This window comes from Centroberyx gerrardi, chromosome 4 (assembly GCF_048128805.1).
Source record: "Centroberyx gerrardi isolate f3 chromosome 4, fCenGer3.hap1.cur.20231027, whole genome shotgun sequence".
In the NCBI taxonomy this organism is placed as follows: domain Eukaryota; kingdom Metazoa; phylum Chordata; class Actinopteri; order Beryciformes; family Berycidae; genus Centroberyx; species Centroberyx gerrardi.
Window position 1 is genome coordinate 18,023,861 of NC_136000.1, and position 19,979 is coordinate 18,043,839.

The following is a 19,979-nucleotide window of genomic DNA, read 5'->3' on the forward strand; positions in this document are numbered from 1 at the left end:
TGTGCCAGTAGAGATTTAGCAATACCGTTTCTACCTTGGTTGAGCATTAAAAGAAATGGAACTGGGCCACTATGCCCTATATGCCGCCAATCAGTGTTACTAGTCGCAAAACTGTTGAAAACACAGATGCAGGGCTGCTTTATGTGCGCTACGCCCTGCATCTGTTGACGGAGGAGGAGGAGGAGAGGAGGAGAGTGAAGCATCTGACCTCAACAACAGCTGTGTCCAGTGTGTCCAGACTTTGACAAAAACCTGATAACAACTCGACAACAGAAGGTACAATATTAAACTTGGGATGTTACTGTCAGCAAATTGACAAAGCCCAGCTGCTAGTGGAGTCTACATTCAACAAGTCATGTCATCATATATCAAAAAGAGGACAATTATTAGTATTCAGTATCAGTATTGCACTCAATCCAAAAAAGCGAAAAAAGTGAAACTTAAAATTATACAATTTGCTCCAAACTGGTATGTGTTTGTAACAGTATTTGTAAACAGCAACTTGACATTTAACACTCACATAGAAGGTTCCAAATAAAAAAAAGATAGAATACCATTCATTTGCCAAATATTTAATTAACTGGACTGTTCTAGCTCTGTTCTGCTCTGTTCTGAAATATACTTTCAGCCAAAAATAGGCATTTTCAGAGAGTTCTCTCATTCATAAACCATTTTTCAAATTTAATTACCAGAAAAATAACTATACCATGATGTATACCGTTATGGTCCAAAACGAAAAAAAATATTTTGATATAAAATTTTGGCTATATCGCCCACCACTAAGCAAGTGTATTACCTTTTCTTTGACCATTCATAGACGATATGCAAGTTGAAGTGGTGAAAACTGGGGGATTAGTTTGTTGGGCAGAAAAGCATCCAGAATTTTCCTCAACCTAGGAGATATACTGATGATTCTTTTTCACGACAAGTGTGTAAAGCAGGAAAACAATCACTGTCTCACTAACTAAGCCATTTATATGAAGTGACAAATTAGAGTGGGGAATGGGAATCAGTCACACAGTTTGAGGCAGTGTAATTAAAAGTTAAAACTGAGGGGGAAGTTTGTTAGGTGCTCACTGGAGTGTAGAGAGCAGACACACTCACTCAAGTGAGGTGTGCCGATCGCTTACAAAACACCTCACCCACTGTTTAGCCTCGTTAGCTGTATGCTAAAGAGATGGGGTATGGATCACTGCCAAATCTTTTCAAGCTCATTTTTGAAGAAAATGCTTAAAAGGCAGTTGCTTCTTTCTCTTTGAAATCTATCAGTTTTGTTCTTGGGCAGAAGCATTGCCGTTTCTAGGAAGCCCATATGTCACAGATATCGCTCCTTCTCTTGTTTGCTATTTCTTCCTGTCAGCTTTAGTTGAGTCAAGTTCTAGATGCATTTGTTGTGTATTATGTGACAAGAACAATGACTAAATGCATAGCTTTTCCCTTGGAAAGACTAGCTATAAATTTAATCTTGGATTAATAGCAAAGAACAACGGATGCAACATTAAAACCATCACTTCGATTTCAAACAAAATGGCACAGTATAATCATTTCTCTTACGTGGCTGAAATATATTCAGACTCTTCTCAGTGTTTCCCCTAGGATGGAGTTGTAGCAGCAGAGGTGAAGCACGCGCGCAAAGATTTTTTTTTTGTGCAAAAATGTTTTTGTTGTATTACAAACAGTGTCGTATTATCAAACAGTGTTAATTTACTTAAATGTAATGACATTTTCAATGATAAAATAACTTACATTTATGACGTTTCTTTAAGGGAATCCTATCCAAATAATATGTAATGTTAATATCTCTGTGAGGGAATCTGTCAGTTGTCTTTGAGATTGACAGCTTTCGCGCATCACGGTGGCCCTCACGCATAGTAAGGCCCGCCTCCAGGAAGAAGAAAACAATCGGTGCATGTGGAATACCTACTATCTTTGTAGATAGTAGGCTCTCCTCTCCTCTCCTCTCCTTTCACAGATGTGTTTCCTTGCGTATTCCTATCAAATGATTGCGTTTGCTGTAACTTTACTGTGCGATACTCACGTGAAGTTGCAGGACAGTTTTCCCTTCGGTGAATGATAATCCTGAATCCGTGATCAGCATTGCTTGCTTCATTGTTGACATCTACCCGGTGCTTATAATCGTTGTGCTGACATTATCAGGTAAGCGCAAAGTTTCTCCTTTATATGCTTTACTCACAGGTGTGTGAATTGACCTGAATATGAAGCGTCCGTAGCGCAAAATAATATAACGTTAGTTTCTAAAGAGATAAGACGGAGCCCTCTCCTCTCCTCTCCTCTCCACCTCTCTTGTCCTCTCCACCTCTCTCCTCTCCTCTCCTCCTCTCTTCTCCTCTCCACCTCTCTCCTCTCCTCTCCTCTCCTCTCCACCTCTCTTGTCCTCTCCACCTCTCTCCTCTCCTCTCCACCTCTCTTCTCCTCTCCACCTCTCTCCTCTCCTCTCCTCTCCTCTCCTCTCCTCTCGTAAAAAATGCTAGGTGCATATAGGGGAAACACTGCTTCTGGTGCGAACAAACAACAACTCTTTATCTTTTTCTCATTCATCCGTAGCTGCATGTGGCCAGTGAACCATGTACAGCAGCATTACTGGTGAAGACATTATGAGGGCACATCTGGCCATGGACAAACTCTAATATAAACACAGCACATCTCCATTTATGTCTATGACAATCTTTATCATCATACATTTGTGGCAGAGCGAGACAGTCTGACCCCCTTTGGTAATCACAAGCTACAGCTGAGCTCACTCTTTACAACTACTTCAGAATCTGTTTGATGTGGGGCATTATCAATTAAACACCATGAACAAGCCCCTGTCTTTAATCTTAAGCCTTCAGTGACTAAGGGAAAGGAACTCCGGGTCTATACACAGTGGATTTTCTAGTCCATCTCCAAATCCCACAGCATACAATGAGCACACCACCCTAGGGTCTAGATCTGAACTATTACCATCCTACACCCCAGAGACAAGGAGGGAAAAACAGCACTGATTCAATTAACTCGGATTAATGGGCTACAATCAAGATTCAGACACCTTGAAAGGCACGCGTGTGCGCACACCAAACACGCTCTGTTCACACACAAAATGCTGAGGCTGGACTTTGCCTAATTATGGACAACGGTGCGTGATTCATGCTGTCCATTTGATGCGAATAGTTGAGTTTAATTTGTGTTGAAGTGGCATGCTGTCAAGGAAAGGAGAGCTGAGGGCTTAAGTGTGTGTGTGTGTGTGTGTGTGGGGGGGGGGGGGGGGGGGGGGATATAGGTTAAGTACTATAGTGGAGCAGTATGATATGAATCTCACTGATAAAAAGCATTTAACTCTTATCTTGCCGTATAGCACACAAAGAAAAAATCATGATTTAGATACACGGCGAAAACGGTTGTAATTTCTACAGATATGTGTGACAAGGATGGCCACACCTCGTCTATTAAAAGGCTTTTAAACCACAATAGACAGAATGTTGAAATCCCTTAAAGGAAATTTCACCCTGGATACTTTTATATATTATGCAGTTATAAAGTGTTGAGTGTTGTAATTTACTTTTATGTTGTACCCACCCTGAACCTGCTTCAGTAAGTGATTTTGCTACATTTTACAGGATGTCTTTTGTCTTTAAAGATTATATTTTGAGCATCAAGGCTTTATTAGACAGTTCATAGTAAAGAGAGACAGGAAAGGTCGGGAGAGAGAGAGAGAGAGAGAGAGAGAGAGAGAGAGAGAGAGAGAGAGAGAGAGAGAGAGAGAGAGAGAGAGAGAGAGAGAGAGAGAGAGATGACATGTGACAAAGGTCCTAGTCCGGATTCGAACCCTGAGTGTTTTAGGGTGGATTTTTCCTTTAACAGAGGGTCTCCTTTACAGTACAAGACAAGTAACTCATGCATTTCCTTGCGCAGCTTAGCTAACTGGCTAGCATTGCAGAAAGTCTCTCTTAACATCTGTTAATGTTACTAAGTTATACATTTTTACCATTTCATAACCTATTGACACCAGAGACAACCACAACACAAGCAAAAATCCAGAACAGATTTTTAGTTTTGGTTCACTAAAAATAAAATAAATCTGTGGTTTGGATCAGTCCCACTTAGCTGCAACTTTTCACATGTTTCTGTCTGTAGGTAAGTGATGCATGGAATGATATGTCACATGAATGACGTTGTAGGTCTAAATGAGTTGAAATTGTTGTCATGGTATCACAATGGCCAAGGGGAAATCATACAGTATGAGATGAGCCATCATGACAGACCTAATCACGGGGTTCAATTTACAGTATTTTCTTTAAGCCAACAGCAAATGCCTTCAATAAAACAATGTCCTGTAGTTGTTATCGTGGTAAAGATTCCAGGGCACAGAGAGATATAATCTATCATTTTCTCTGGCTTCAATGGGAAAGAGAGAGAGAGAGAGAGAGAGAGAGAGAGAGAGAGAGAATGTGAGAGAGAGGTAGTGTGTGAGAGAACAGAGAGAGAAATAGAGGAAGAGTGTATGAAAGTGAGAGAGAGAGGCAGAGAGAGAGAGAGAGAGGCAGAGAGAGAGAGGGAGAGGCAGAGAGAGAGAGAGAGAGAGAGAGAGAGAGAGAGAGAGAGAGAGAGAGAGAGAGAGAGAGAGAGAGAGAGAGAGAGAGAGAGAGAGAGGATTATACTGTAGATATGTATCAGGAAGCTCTAACAGAAACAAATGGAGCAGCCTTAAATGCTGAGAGTCAGTGGAACCTTATCTCTCATCTGCAGAGAACCCTGGACCTGCATCCGTAAAGAGCTGGCATGCTGTAACCGCTGGTCAGTGGCCACTGGCAGCCACTTCACATTCAGCATTTGACCTCATTCAGTCTCCTGGCTGGTGCTGCAAACCCTGCACTCACCGGCACCACGTGACCATGAAAGTTTCTTGAACTCTCTTATCTGATCCGCTGTTGGAGCACAGTCCATGTCAAGTGGTGAAACGGGTCTATTTCAGCTTAGGAGTGTTACCACCATGGGGTTTTGACATGGGTATCGACTAACTTCCAGAAATGTTACAAACAAAACCTCAGCTACGGATGGAGTCATAACACACACACACACACACACACACACACACATACACACCAACATACTCACAAACAGACACACACAAACACACACACACACAAACATACTCACCAACAGACACATGCATACTACATAGATTCCTCAGCAGCTCTCTGTCTTTGTCTCCCGCTTTCTCTCTGCTGCTCTCTCTCTCTCTCTCTCTCTTTCTTACACACACACACACACACACACACACACACACACACACACACACACACACACACACACACACACAGCCTTGCCCTGCATTTTAAACTAACACCTTATCTCTCTGCATCCTCTAGTGTAGGACCAAGGCAACACGACACAGAGGACTACCCTGCATCTTAAAAACCTCGCCAGACAGGTGCAGCAAAACACTGTCTGCAGTCACTAAACAGACTATAAAGTTGCATAGTTATACAGAAGGACAGGTTCTGCATCACAGGACACATATTTATCCTGCCTGCCTCTCAGCCTTTTTCTTTACTCCAGCCTCTGTTTCCTTGAATTTGCATATCATCAGCCATTATTCAGGGTGTGCCAAAGAGTGGTGCACCCTAGCTGGTCGCCAGGGAAACTTGCTACATTTTTGACTGCTGTCTTGCAGACAGGAGATTTAAACTTGTAAGTTCCTTCAACCACTTTTTGTCTGCGGCCGCATGCTTACTCACTACATATGGTAATTTGTTTAATAATGGTATATTTGTTCAATTATGCCATTTGGTTAATAATGCCTATTTCCATTTTAAAAGGTAAATTCACTATTTGTTGGAAAAGTTATACTCTAATCTGAATTTCCATTCTCCAAGAAAAACATATTATTCCAAGGTCAAACATTATAGCCTAGTCCTAACTAAGACCATTAGTTCTCCACTATGTGAATAGATTATCTTACTCTCAAAACAGCATGCTGAATGAACAGGATGACTGTTTGTAAAATGTAAATAAATATGCCGACAAAATGATATCTCTTAAAAAAGAAATGTATCTCAACAGTGTTATTTTTTTTTTTTTTTACAATGTTTGGAAAAGGTTGAAACCAAGACAAAGACAAATGAAGTTCAAAAGTTACAAAAAAGTCTTTACATTTCAGTACATTAGTAGTACATTTCATGGTGGAAAATGAAATGTACAGTATCACACAACACAGGAACTCAACCGCAGCCCCACTTGAGAAATTCTCTCCTGAGGTGCTTCTGTCTGGTTCTGACTCTGAGTCTCTGGTGCGTTATTAGCTGACAAGCAACCAAGCTCCTAATGTTGAATCTGGTCAGACTTAAGTGTTTTTACAACACCTCGATAAACATCCATAGCGACAGGTGTGAGGTGAACATAAAGTCTGTGAATAAGCAATGCCAACATTCTGATGTGTTGCTGGTGCTGGCCTGCCCATCCAGGACAGCAGCATCACAGTTCCACAGAGCTACTGTACGCAAAAAAGGAATACAGTCTTATTTATTCTTCTCATTAGTATTATTATTATTATTATTACCATAAATTAATATAATATGAGTATTTTGCTGGTCTCTTGTGGGTTTCCCAATCAGACATCCTCGAAGTACCTGAGGCTGAGCTCCTCTTGATCAACGTGATGCTCAGACAGATTTTCAAAGCATCTTTCCAGGCTGAAGCAGTGGTAATTCAAATGGAAGTAGCAAAATCAGGGGCAGCTTTGTAGTGTCCAGCCATCTCAGAGAAACACTGAATGTGCCTCCAGCACACCTGCATCAGGTGGAGGAAGCAAGGGGAAACCTTTTATGGCAGGCAGCTCAAAATCTGTCATGAGCTTCACTGGTAGGAAGTGAGGATGAAGACTCTTTAGTGCACTGAAAGCTTGTTCATGCATTGCCTAAAACAACATTATATATCTGTTTTATATCACCTCCACATATTGGTGACACAACATATCCCACATTAAAATAAGTGCATTAATGCTTTCTAGTGCTCGGGTCGGGGGGTGGAGTGGGGGGTTTGCATGATTACAGTGAGTGAAACGATGTTGATTTTAAAAACTTCACCTGTTAACACCAAAGTGCTGTGGCAGCACAGTGCTGTTGTAACTAAGAAAGCAGCTGAACAAAATATTTAATTCATGCGTTGACTTAGCCACTACAGTGAGAAAATCACAGAGCTACTTCCTGGTATGTGGATGTACAGCACACCAGCCTCAAGTCGGTTGATGCTTGTTTGATTTCTACCGTACTGCCTGGTGTATGGGCGCACATTATATTTCCCTTACGCAGAGCTCTTGGGGTTCTGCATGGCCTAAACAATGCCTACCTTAATTCACCTAAGCAGTGTGCACTGCAAAAGTTATTAACACACAAATGAACAAGCAAACAAACTAACAACAACAAAACGAACGCAGGAACAAACACAGAGCCAAACTCTTATAGAGGTGCTCCTCCCATGCACCTAATACCCGTGACTGCAAAATATTCAGCCGCTGTTTAATGGGCAGTAGCATGTACACAAAGGGAACTGCAGAGCCTAGATAACAATCATAGATGGTGCCGATTTGCTGAAATAACTTTGCTGGCAGGTCTAGAAGGACTACCAGGACATTCTATCTGCAAATAAATTGATGACTGGTGTCCGTTGAGAATATCAGGTTTCAGTCAGGACCCGGCCCGCTGTCATGAAGCAGAAAAGGCTCAGATGGTTTTGCCTGTCCACTGTTTACCAGATGACCCAGAGTCATCTGGTAAAGCTCTGCAATGACAAGATCGGTCTTGTAGGCTCCGGGGGAGCCACGATTGCTTGACTGTGTTTTTTGTGGTACGGCTGAATTGTTTTCTTAAGTGTTACCGCTGGAGGCAAGTCTGAACTCATGGCATCAATGATGCGGGAGATGCCACCTGCCAAAAATCCACTACGTGCTTTCCAGGGACTCTAAGCTTCTTTTCTTCATCTCCCTGACAAGCTGCCTTCCACAGATGTCAAGCTCATCGCTGTTGTGGATGTGCCGCCTAGTCACCTTGGTGATCGGTCCATCAGTGAGGGCGACACAGTCTGTGCACCCTTTGCTGTAATCAATGCATTTACGGTAGGATTTGCTCTTAATAGTTCTTTCTTTTCTTTAAACTAGTGCAGTGCCCGTTCAAAACATGCCTGTTCAGAACAGTATTGCTGCTTGCAGCTTTCTCGAGAACCACTCATCCAAACAACTTTGCTGGTGTTGGAAAAAACACACCCAAGTCGCGGCTACTCGCGGTCAGAAACACCGGTGAAATGCATTCTGGTTCACAAAACAAAACCACACAATAGGCGTAGGCTATCAGTCACTTGCTTTGAGCCCCGCTGCTGCACAGAGCGCTGTTCACCCCGCCCAGCTGCTGCACAGAGCGCTGTTCGCTTGTTTATTCAAAGTTTATTAATATTGAACGTGTCGCGTGTCCAATCCGGCACTGCACGTCCTTGGGTCCCCAGCAATACACCCGCCAAGTGTTGGACGAACAGTTCTCGAGATATGCGAAGGACACACATACAGACAGAGATTCCTTGCTTTATAGCATGATGATGAATAAATTGTGCACCAGAAGAAGTAATCCACATCAGAATCAATGAAAAAGTGCCTCAGTGTTGCAGTGAGTTTTCTTGTAGGCAAAAAATATTAAGGTGAGTGAAAGCTAAGACAAAATCTAATAAAGATGAGTTTATTATCATCTGTCCCTTCATATCCATGGCATGCTTACACCTTTTCACACCAACATGGAGCGTTACGCTTGGCGTGAGCCAATAAGATGAAGCGGCGGGAAAAAAGCTTTTCACACTTTCTACATTCCAGTGTTATTGCCCCATCATAATGGCCATCATCATTATCAAGTCCCACATTGTCATTATTATCATCAACACAATCTCTCACAGTATAACTTGAAATAATATATTCCAATGACATGAATTGAAATGCCAATTACACTGTCATACTATAATCTGAATTTTCTTTGCAAAATTGTTCTAGTTTTGTGTTCTAAAAAGTACTTGATCACTGGCCTGAAATCCAGTGTTTATTTTTTCCAGTTTTTATTTTTATTACAGTATGTAAAGTAATATCATTTGATGATATATTTCACCATTCCTATATATATTTTTATTTGTAAGGTGCATACTTTTTCCTTATTTTAGCATGTGTCAGATTAATATGATTTACTACGTCTAAGATAGAAACAACATTAATGTACTGCTTTCCTGCTGCAATTCCCCCTTTTCTCTATAGTCTTCATCATCTTCATCACTCATTTGTTGTGGAGGCATATGAATACTTGTGTGTGAAATCAATGTTTCATTGTTATTGCTGTAGCCACCTAGAGACATTCACACTTTCAGACACCACTGTTTCACATTAATGAGAGTTAAACAACCAGTTAAATATCAAATTTTGAAAGAGTGTGGCTATTCAGGATCGATTAGAAGATGGGTGTCATAATTCTGCCATTACAACCTGTTAATGACAGGAATGTGTCCTTAATCCTCTCATAACTCCACTCAAAAACATTGAACTCATCACTGAAACTAGACAATGACATTTTGGCATGCGGTACATCTGATAATTGTGACATTGTGCTTAATGACCATCTGGATTAAAGTACATGCAGTCCAAGTTGTTATAAAGTTATCTTTTTTTAATTATTGAAATAATCCTTTATTTTTCTTCACATCCTGCTGAAATAATAATTATTATTATTTATTTATTCATGAAGTTTAGGATGATAAGCCTTGGAGCACCATGGCTCATCTTTTCCTTTTCCACAAATACTTACACATAAATAGATGGCATTGATAGTTCAAATTAATTGAATTAATGAATTGTATAAAGATACTGTCCCTTGTATTGTATTCAAATTGTATAAAGATATATCTGCTTCTTTCTCTGTGGATAAAAAAAAACTATAAAAACAAACAAACAAACAGAAAAAAAAGCATTTAAATATGATCCATAAACATTTCAAGGTGCAACACCAACCAGTAAAGGGAAGAGATATGATTTTATGGGAGCAGAAACTCTTATAGGTGCATTATACATTCTATCACAAATGCATGGAGAACGAAAGAAATGATTTTCCTGTGCATTACTATAATCGAACCACTCTCAGCACTCTCAGCACTCTTCAAATACGACTGTCTGCAGTACAGATCTACCAAGCCTTCCTGTGGCAAAGTTCTCATTCGCCTTGAAATCTTGCCAAGTAAGCCGGGACGCACCCGCCAAGGAGGGATCAGGGCTGCTAATCAAAGTGACCTTTAACCTCACAGCTTCTTAACATCTCCATAGATAAATAGCTAATGCATTCAGATGTGATTACAGATTCATGGATGGCTGCTTGTGGATTTGATTTATCAACTTGGATTTATTACCTGGCTTTTACTATCAGGGCTGAACTTGACAGGTTTCCAATGCACTGCCGATGATATCAGAATGCTCACTTTACATTTTACATAGGCAGCTGGCTTAAATACATGGCAACATTGTGTTGCTGCTAGTGTAAAATAAAAGGCACGGTACTTGATAATACATTTGCATGGACAATTGAATGGGTATCTTTTTATTGCATATTTGCATGCCAATGCTCTCCTGGGGAGCGACATACATACTGTATGTAAATGCACTGTACTGTATATACTGTATGTTACAGTTCAGTACACAAAACTCAAAGAGCTTCCTCACATCCCCAAGGATTGTACTGGATTTTCTTGAGGTTGTTATCGCTGTGTCTGGCCCCTCAATCGTTTTTTGCAAACTAGTGAACTTTTACATTCATCTCACTGGCTCACATTGCTGGGTTAAAATGTTCAACCATGTGGCATAAAGTCGTGACACACACACACACACACGCATGTATCACACTCAGCTGGGATTGCTCAGCCATTATACACTCTGGCCAGAGGAACCACTTAGAGAACAATCAATCTCACACATCATTACTCATCAACTGCACACACACACACACACACAAACACACACACACACACACACACACACACTTTCCGATATGGTAATGGACCGATACCAAACAGGATGATGATAGAGAGTGGAGTCAGCTCGAATTAGAGGTTAGACCATAAGACAGTGAGTGACAGCCATTCTTCTGCTGCTCCTCCAGATTTACTTTTCACTTCTGGAATAACTCAAGCCAGTGAGCAAAGTTTATAAGAGGCATAAGAAAGGATTTGAAAATGTATTGGAATCTACAAGATAGAAAGAGCTATGTGATATGACACAGTAATAACAAGCACATTCAAGTGTGCACTCCTATGCATTAGTGCACACAGAGACACAGAAACACACACATACACACACACACACACACACCTTGATGAAATGTATTTGACGTGTGTCAGAAGTGAAGGGCAGATTCTCTCTTTCCAGCCATCAACCTTCGTTCTCCCTCTCTCAGACAGACACACGCATGCACAAACACACATACACAGACAAACACACACACACACACACACACACACAAACACACTCACACACACGACAAACATCGATTAAAGTCCTCTTCTCCATTACTGCCGACAGGCGAGACAGAATATGCCAACTAGACCTACAGTTAACGTCAGTCACTAGAGAGATATGAACACTCATAGACACACAGACACACATACAAACACACACACACACATGCATGCACACACTCAAAGAGAGGCTGAAAAAGAGCAGATAACATACATAGACAACTGTTGAGTTAACAACGTTTATAAAACTTTAAAACTTTCACCAATCACAACTATGATGTAAGCATCTTGATGATTCTGCTTAGCCTCCACTTGGACTTTGCAGATATTGCTGATTACAGCCAAAATAGGAAATTGATCATAACAAAAATAAAAATGAGGAGGATATGAGGAGGGAAGTTTGGAAAGTGGGAATATATTAGGGGCATCGGATGTGGCATAAGGCGGGGTAAGGGAAGGGAGGAGGGTGGGATGCTGGGAAAAGAAGTACGGTTAAAGGGCAATACCGGTGTCATTTATAGGAGTTATAGGAGTTATAGGCCATTTACTACTGTCTACATCTACTTTACATTTCCCCAAATCATTTTGCAATGCAATAAGATTTTTTAACAATTATCGTTTTTAAAATACAAACTTTACAGTGTCATACCTAACTTGAAATTAACTGCTGTCCCAACTAACAAAGACACCCTAAGTAAAAAGACATGGATGTGACAATACAATTTGTAATGTATTTGAGGCATTATTTCCTGGTGGGGACTTCCATTTCTACCTCAGGAGTCTCAGGTGATTGACAATCAGCAGAGTGTAATAAATGGGCAGATTGATATGAAAACACTCAACTCAGGCACAAATAATGACGATAAAACAGAAACTTTGACAAAACCAAATCAAGGCTTCATGTTTACTGTGATGGATCATCTAACTCAGGCAATTTTCAAGTCTGTGGGAGTTGCTTTTCATACTGTACAAGAATGAACAGCAGCAAACGGCTTCCTCTGAAGGTGGGAAAACAAGCTCTGATATCTCCAACTATGCTGACTGTATGGTGATGGAGGGGCAGGAAAGAGAGAAACCTTACGTAGACCATCTTTGGAAAAACAAAGCAATGAGCAAATGGGAAAAGAATGGATGGGCCCAAGTCTGAATGTGAAAACGTTTTAGATCCTAAAAGTGGATTATCGTCATCGTACTTTGGTTTTAAACCAGATGATGGCAAACAAGTATAGATTCTGTGCAAAGCTTGCCTTAGGGTTGTAGCTGCAGTAATGAAGTAGTAATTGTCTTTTATTTGAATTTTGTAAAAAGGGACCACAATAAGAGCAAGACAATAAGAGTGAAAAACAAGACTTTCTAGCTGCCGTCCAAAATGAACAGTTCAACCAATAGCTAACGTTGTCTGGGATTACATTAGGACCCGCCTTCTGTCAATCACAACCCATTTCAAGCCAACAGACAAAGCCAGCTATAGTCCGTAAAACACACAATTACGGCTTTAACTTCTTTACTGGGAGTACTTGGTAATATTTGGTTTATTATAAAATATTTACTTTGAAAAACAACTAAGACAAGGGGAAAAAAAGTATATCTCATAACAGTAAAAGCATTGGAAAACGATATACAGTGATGTAACAGAAAGGGAATGCAGGAAATGAGCAAAAACTCCAATTACGCTGGAGTTGTCCTTGGAGTGGGCTGCTGAGAGAGTCTATTCTCTACAGATACAGCAGGAGAGGTTGATCTCCCCTGCTGTTAAGTGGGATGTAGTGCAGCACTATTGCAGTGCAGCTTATAGAGAGTGTGTAAATTGCCTGGGGGTCTCTTGTCCCATTGGCAGCAAGGTAGAGTATTAACTTATTGACTGCAAGGACACTGTTCAAAGCCTCTTCGAGATGCTTGCTACTGTACATACCGTTTCAGTTAAACCGCATAGTCACACTGCAGAAGTCTCTCATCATAGATTGGTACTAAATTTGACCATTTCATTTCCTGGTGGAAGCCACACCAGCCTTCCAATGCTAAAGAATAAATCACATAGTGAATATTACAGCCATCTCGTTTCTGGTTACAGCTGGAATATTACAATGGAGAGAGGTGTTCTGCCTGCACAAACACAATGGATATCGCGGCCAGACCTGAAACGAAAGCTCAGTCTGATTGGGCTTAATGTCTCCATCAATTCCTAGGCTTCTCTCAGACCAGCCTCAGAGACAGAGACAGAGGGGAACAAAGAAGGAGAGAGAAATAAAGAGAGAGAGAGAGAGAGAGAGAGAGAGTGACTGGGTGAATGAGGGGGAGAGAGAAATGAGAAAATAGAAGCTAAGGAATAGACTTAACCCAAAAGGTGAGCTGATCAATACAGCAATCACAGAGTTAAATGAGAATTGGCTATCCCCTAGTCAACATTAACTGTTCGATGTTTTGACTTAATGGCATCCAAATGCATGATCTCAAAAAGAACAATTGTCCTCTCATTACTTCAGCGTTACTGCTTTGGCTAAAGTGTTGGGACCGCAAAGAGAAAAGATTGGTTTCAGCAACTGCCCAATACAACAAAATACACAATGCAACACTGTCACTGTCAGTGCAAAAGTCAGCACAGGTGGGTTAGGGTTAGAGTTGGGGAAAGGTCTGGGTTAGGGTTACACTTGGGATTGGAACTCGTCTGGACTTGTGCCTGGCTCACTTTTCCTTTTCTGCAGGATATCCTTTACTCCGGGCTACTCAACAAATAACAGTTGGATGGAGTGGTTGGAAGGGAAACAGGTAATTGGAGCAGTGTTGGGCTGAAAAAAACCCAATGCATTACTCATTTCAAAAGTGATATCTCATTACCCATTACTCCCTGAGAGCAGTAATTCTTTACACTATGTGTTATATTACGTTTCTGTTACACCTCTAAAATTGGTGATTGTATCTTCTGTGTGGAGAGGCTGTTTAAGCAGATGCTTCAGGAGATTTGATGTCACGTAATTTGCAGGGTAAAGTGCTTTTTGCACCTGCACACAATTTACAATTGACAACAATGTGCTTGTCATCCTGCTTGAACAAATCAAAAAAGTGGGGATATTTCCACCCGGAGAGAGAGACTCTCTCTCCACCCGGAGAGAGAGACCCTGGCTAGATTTTTCATCTAGCCAGTTGAACTGTGTAACCAAATCCTGGGTAGGAGGGCCAAACAGGGCAACTTCCCCCCATTGTCTTTCTCTTCAGTACTTTTATACATCGTTTTGCCTTGCTCTTTCTTTTATGTGACTTTGACTGCATTCTGTCTTTGCTGTACGCTCTTGGTCTACAAATTTTATGCTTGTCTTGATGCTTTTTGAATAGTTCTCCCTTGAAAAAGAGATTATAATCTCAATGGATCTCACATGGTTAAATAAAAGTTGACAAAAAAGGTTTGCATGGCTGATGCAGCCCTTCTCTATTCTTGGTTAGGTAGAAACTTGGCTCCATTTTGCCTTGTCTCACGGGCCGTTCTGGGCCGGGACAACTCCACTGTCTCCATGGACAGTGCTGGTTTGGCATGGCTGGCCTCAGAGAGCAAACTCTGGCTCTGCCCGTCTTGCTGTCAGGTGTGCTGGGCAATTACACCTCTCTTGTTCACTCCCTCTTCCTCCTCTCTGCTCTATCTCTCTCTGGGCGGCGTTGGATGGACAGATGGAGTGGGAGCTAGGGAGGGAGAGGGATGCATCGGAGGCGAGATGGGGATATGGGGAAGGGGAAATCGGGATGTGCTACACTGGGTTATCCCTCTCTCCCTCTCCCTATCTTAATCTATCTGATGGGTGCTGTGGGCAGATGGAGAGGGAGGTGGGGATATGCTAGCCACGTCTTGTGCCTCTGCTGCCACTGTGAATGAAGCTAAAAATAGCAACAGGAGGACGTGAAAGGCTTTCCAGAGAGGAGGAACCCACCAATAAGTGATACAACGGTGTGTGCATATGTCAATCTGTGTGTGTGTGTGTGTGTGTGTATGTGTGCACCATGTGTGAGCAGCCTGCAGAGGAAGGAGGAATAGACAGACCGTCAAACCAGTGTTACGTGGTGCAGAAAAATGGAAAGACTCGAGTCAGAAAAGGGGGGAAAGACATGATGCGTGGATGAGAGATAGGGGGCAGGTGAAACGAGAGGCAGAAGAGAGAGGAGATAGAGGGAAAATAAGAAAGAAAGACAGGGGGTTTACAACCTTAGAAAATGAAGAAATAACGACAACATGAAATTCAAAGTGGAATAATGGAGAGACAGAACAAATGGAAAGAGGAAAATACCCATTTAAGGTTGAGCAATTTATATTTTTTATTCATTCCAAACGTCCATTTGCTGACTTTGTTGCATTTTGCAGCATAGCCATCATCACCGCTGAACACAAAATACTACTTGTGAATGAATGAAGACAATAAGAGAGAAAAGACAGAGATAGGTAGAAAAGAAGCAAAGGAAGAATGAGGATGGACGTAGGTTACACAAGTATAAGAAAGTAGTGGGGCAGACTATGTATGTCAGTGTCTCCCTCTCTGTTGAGAGATGAATGACACCCATTAGCAGTATTGGGAAGCTGTCTCTCTTGGCTCCAATCATAGAAATGGACTTTTGGTGGAGTTGGATATGATGAATGATAAATGATGCCCATGATAAAAAAAAATAAAAAATAAAAAAAAAACTCACAATCTTAGCAAATAATCTGCCCGACAGTCTGAATGAACAAATACTGTATGTGGTGTTGACTGCTAATGCAACTTTGCTGTCTAGTACTGCCAAGATACAGTACTTATTTTAAGTTGCACTATGCAAGATTTTTGTGCAAAAATACACCTTATCTGTCTAAATTGCAAACTGAGGCTGTAGAGAAAAGCATCCCATCCCCCCTAAATAAAACCCTGTAGATCAGGTATGGCCACTGGCAGGAAAGGAAGTAACAAATCAAAACTTATGAGCAAATGACAAATCTTTCTCCTAAACAGCAGTGAGCGAGCGCTCCACCGTGAGAAAGCTCAACTCACCATCTCCACCACAACTTTTTTCAGCATCTCCACCTCTACCAGCCACTAAGAAGAAGAAATTTAGGTCCGAGGAGTGTGCAGTTTACTGATGTCACGTTACTTGATTTCTGGGTAATGAAGTCCTTCAAACTTTCAGAGATTCAAACCGTTACCTCCTGCTACCTCTTGGGGTTGCCAAAGTGTGAAGTTGCCTAGTGCAGCTTTAATATGTAGATAGGGTTTCATCTTTGAGATTGTTGGTAATTTCCATTGAACACATCATGCTTGCCAAGGGGGCGTCAGTACACATCTACAGCCAGAAATCCAGCGTCAAAATATACCAATACTTCAGGCTACCTGGTTGGCAAAAACATTGACAAACAGATCTAACAGGACAGGCATAGAAAAGAGAGGTGTGACGATTATGCCACTTTAGACTATGGCTTTACCCCCCGAGGCATCACTCCTTCCTTCCTTCCTGCTGGAGGGAAAGTGTTGCCTGACATGATGTTTGCATGGTGCTTCATTCTCCTGATCCAGGCTTGAAACACAGCAGGAGATGTGTAATCCTACTTCAGGCTGACTATTCTAGTGTAATCTCCTGCTCACTCTGTGAGTACACACATGTCACTTTTTGACTGCTCCATAAAGGACTCAAACTGTCAGAGTCTGGCCATCCGTCATCTGCCTCGCTGTCTGTCTGTCAGTCCGCCAGGCTTTCTCTGTCTGTCTGTCTGTCTGTCTGTCTGTCTGTCGCTCTGTCAGGCTTTATGTCTATCTGTCTTTTGTGTCTATCTGTCTGTCAGGCTTTATGTCTGTCTGTCTTTCTGTCTGTGTGTCCATATATCTGACTAACTGCCATTCTCTGAGTGTAAAATTGGTGTTTTGTTGCGCATCTTTACACTGCGTAAGCACATTAAGGGGAGTCCCTTGGCAATCGGTGTTATGGGATTAAGGCTTGTGGGCATGTGTGTGTGTGTGTATGTGTGTGTGTGTGTGGGTGTGCACATGCGTGCGTGTTTGTGTGTGTTTGCATGTGCATGCATATGTGTTTGTGTGTGTGTGTGTATGTGTGTGCATGTTCATGCACGTGTGTGTGCGTGTGTGTGTGCTGGATGGAATATGGCTTTGTTCACAGCCAGAGATCCTGCAGAGCCTTTGGGGAATTCTCTCTTTTCTTTCTCGCCGCTCTCCCTTTCCTTTTTTTTCCTGTCTTCATTTTCCCTCCTCATTCTGACCACACAGCATGCAGTGCTGGAGCCTCGCTAAGATACAATGGGTCATTTCAGCCAAGCAGCCAACAACAATGAGCTGAACAACAATAACGGAAACACAAAAACAGCACCTTGGCATTGCCGTCACTGTCTGGAGGGAAAATCAAAAGGACACTTCAACTAAGCCACCTAAGCCAACTGAGCACCTGAGCGGGAGGAGGCGTTGACTGGCTGTGGAAGTTTAATCTGCATTTTGCTATGCCATTAGCAGAGAATGTCTCCAGTGAAAATGTGAGAGCAGGAGAGAGGGGGGAAGAGTAGAGGAGTGTTGACACAGAGGCACAGTAGTAATGAAAGCTTAATGCCGTGTTGTTACATAAAAAATGTCACATGGTGTCTTTCTGTGAGTGTGATCTTATGTGTGCTACTGAGAGAGAGAGAGAGAGAGAGAGAGAGCGGGAGAGAGAGAGAGAGAGAGAGAGAAAAGTGGTTAGTTAGAGATATCCCTATATGACCCCACTCGATTTCATTCTACAACCAATGAAGGATAAAATGTTTCTTCTAGCGCTGAGTTTATGTGGGGTTCCAGCCCATCATCCTCTGTTTAAGCTAATTTTCATACATGACTTGTCAAAAAGCGCTCATGGGAACAGCCACTGAAAAGGGAATAAAGTGCAGGTATAGTTAAAAGAAGAATCACTACTAGATTAGTTCAATCAGATTAGTTCAAATCAGTCTCATAAGATTTCCCAAAGTTAATTATGTGTACTCAAATATGACAAGATCACTGCCAATGAATCCATCTGAATCACAAAAGCAGAGCTTGAAAAATAAATACTCTTATCTGGACATCTGCTCTGTTCCATACCACCTTCTGCCACAAACAAAAACACAGATGCGCGCAAACACACATACACACTTCAGTATGGTCACAGTAATTTGCATAGTGCAGAGAGGAACAGTGCATACATCGAAACAAGGGAAAATAAAGGATTGGATGGGATCAATGTCACAGGCTAGTGGTTCTGCAGTTTTCCAGCAAGCGATGCCGCAAGAGTACACAGAGACTGGTTACATCTATAGGCAAACTGCTGGGTAAAGGTCTTGAAAGAAGGACTGGACACAGAGCAGAGAGAGAGAGAGAGAGAGAGAGAGAGAGTGAGAGAGAGAGTGAGAGAGAGAGAGAGAGAGAGAGAGAGCAAGTTTCACAGTCCAGGTAGAACTCTCTCTGCTCTCTACTTTGTGTCTTCTTTGTGAATTTACAATGCCTCTCACAGCCTTCTTTTTTCCCTGATGCCTTTCTCTTTCTCCCTCCCTCTCCCTCTCCCTCTCACCCTAAGTGGCCAGTTGTCAAAGTCAGCTGAAGCCCAGTTAATGAAGAGGTAGATTTATTAGCAAGACATCGGTGCAAAAAAGGGGGAGGAGAGAGTGAAACCCCGAGGAGCCAGCAAGCAAATACAGCCAATAAGTGTACATACCAGAGACAGAAAAGAGAGGGGGAGAAAGAGGCAAAAAAACAGAGGGAGAAGATGAAAGGAGGAGAGAATAGAAAGAGAGAAAAGAGTAAAAACTGGAGACATTAAAACGAAACCGAGCATAAACCCATAAAGCAGACAGAAGAGAAAGGGAGAGAGCTCCCAGTCAGAGAGGAGGGGGAGAGGCAGCCTCCCTCTCTCTTTCCCTCTCTCCAACAGTGGCTACAGAACGGTCTCTTACCGTCTGTTGTAGGTCTGGGATTCCAATGCGGATGACCACCGTGTTGCCTGTCGGTTCCTCCATGGGTCCTCTTGCACTGGGGCTCCGCTCTGTACCGGGACGGAAAGCCGGAACGCCGACAGGAACGGGAACGCCGCTGTCCTCTTCCCGGGAGCTGCCGCTGTCAGTGCTGGCCCCCTGGCTGCCGTTTGCTGCGTGTGTGTAAGGGTGTGTGAGTGTGTGTGAGTGTGTGTGTGTGTGCTGCTGCTGCTGCTGGTCCTGCCGTGGAGGGCTGGGTGGCTCATGTTTGCCGGCTGCCGGACGCAGAGGCATGCTCCGTGTGAGGGGCTCGGTCTGTGTCTCTCTCTCTCTCTACACACACAGACGCGCACGCACACACACCGATGGCTCTCGCTCACGCTACACACACACACCGCTTGCAGCGTGCATCACTCGCCTGGGAGAGAAAAAGAGAGGGAGGGAGGGAGAGAGGAGAGAGAGAGAGGGAGAAAGGAGGGTGAGAGAGAGGGAACGGGCAAAGAGGAGGGGGCAATAGGGGATTACA

The 19,979-nt window shown here is 42.4% G+C and overlaps 1 protein-coding gene across 1 annotated transcript in view; it reads right to left on the reverse strand.

Annotated features, from left to right (window-relative positions):
• shank3a (SH3 and multiple ankyrin repeat domains 3a) overlaps positions 1-19,747 on the reverse strand; it is a 150,114-nt gene extending 130,367 nt beyond the window's left edge. Inside the window, exon 1 of the mRNA XM_071911495.2 lies at positions 19,436-19,747. Coding sequence (XP_071767596.1) covers positions 19,436-19,747 — 312 coding nt within the window. The remainder of the gene's footprint in view (positions 1-19,435) is intronic.
• Positions 19,748-19,979: the final 232 nt, after the last annotated feature.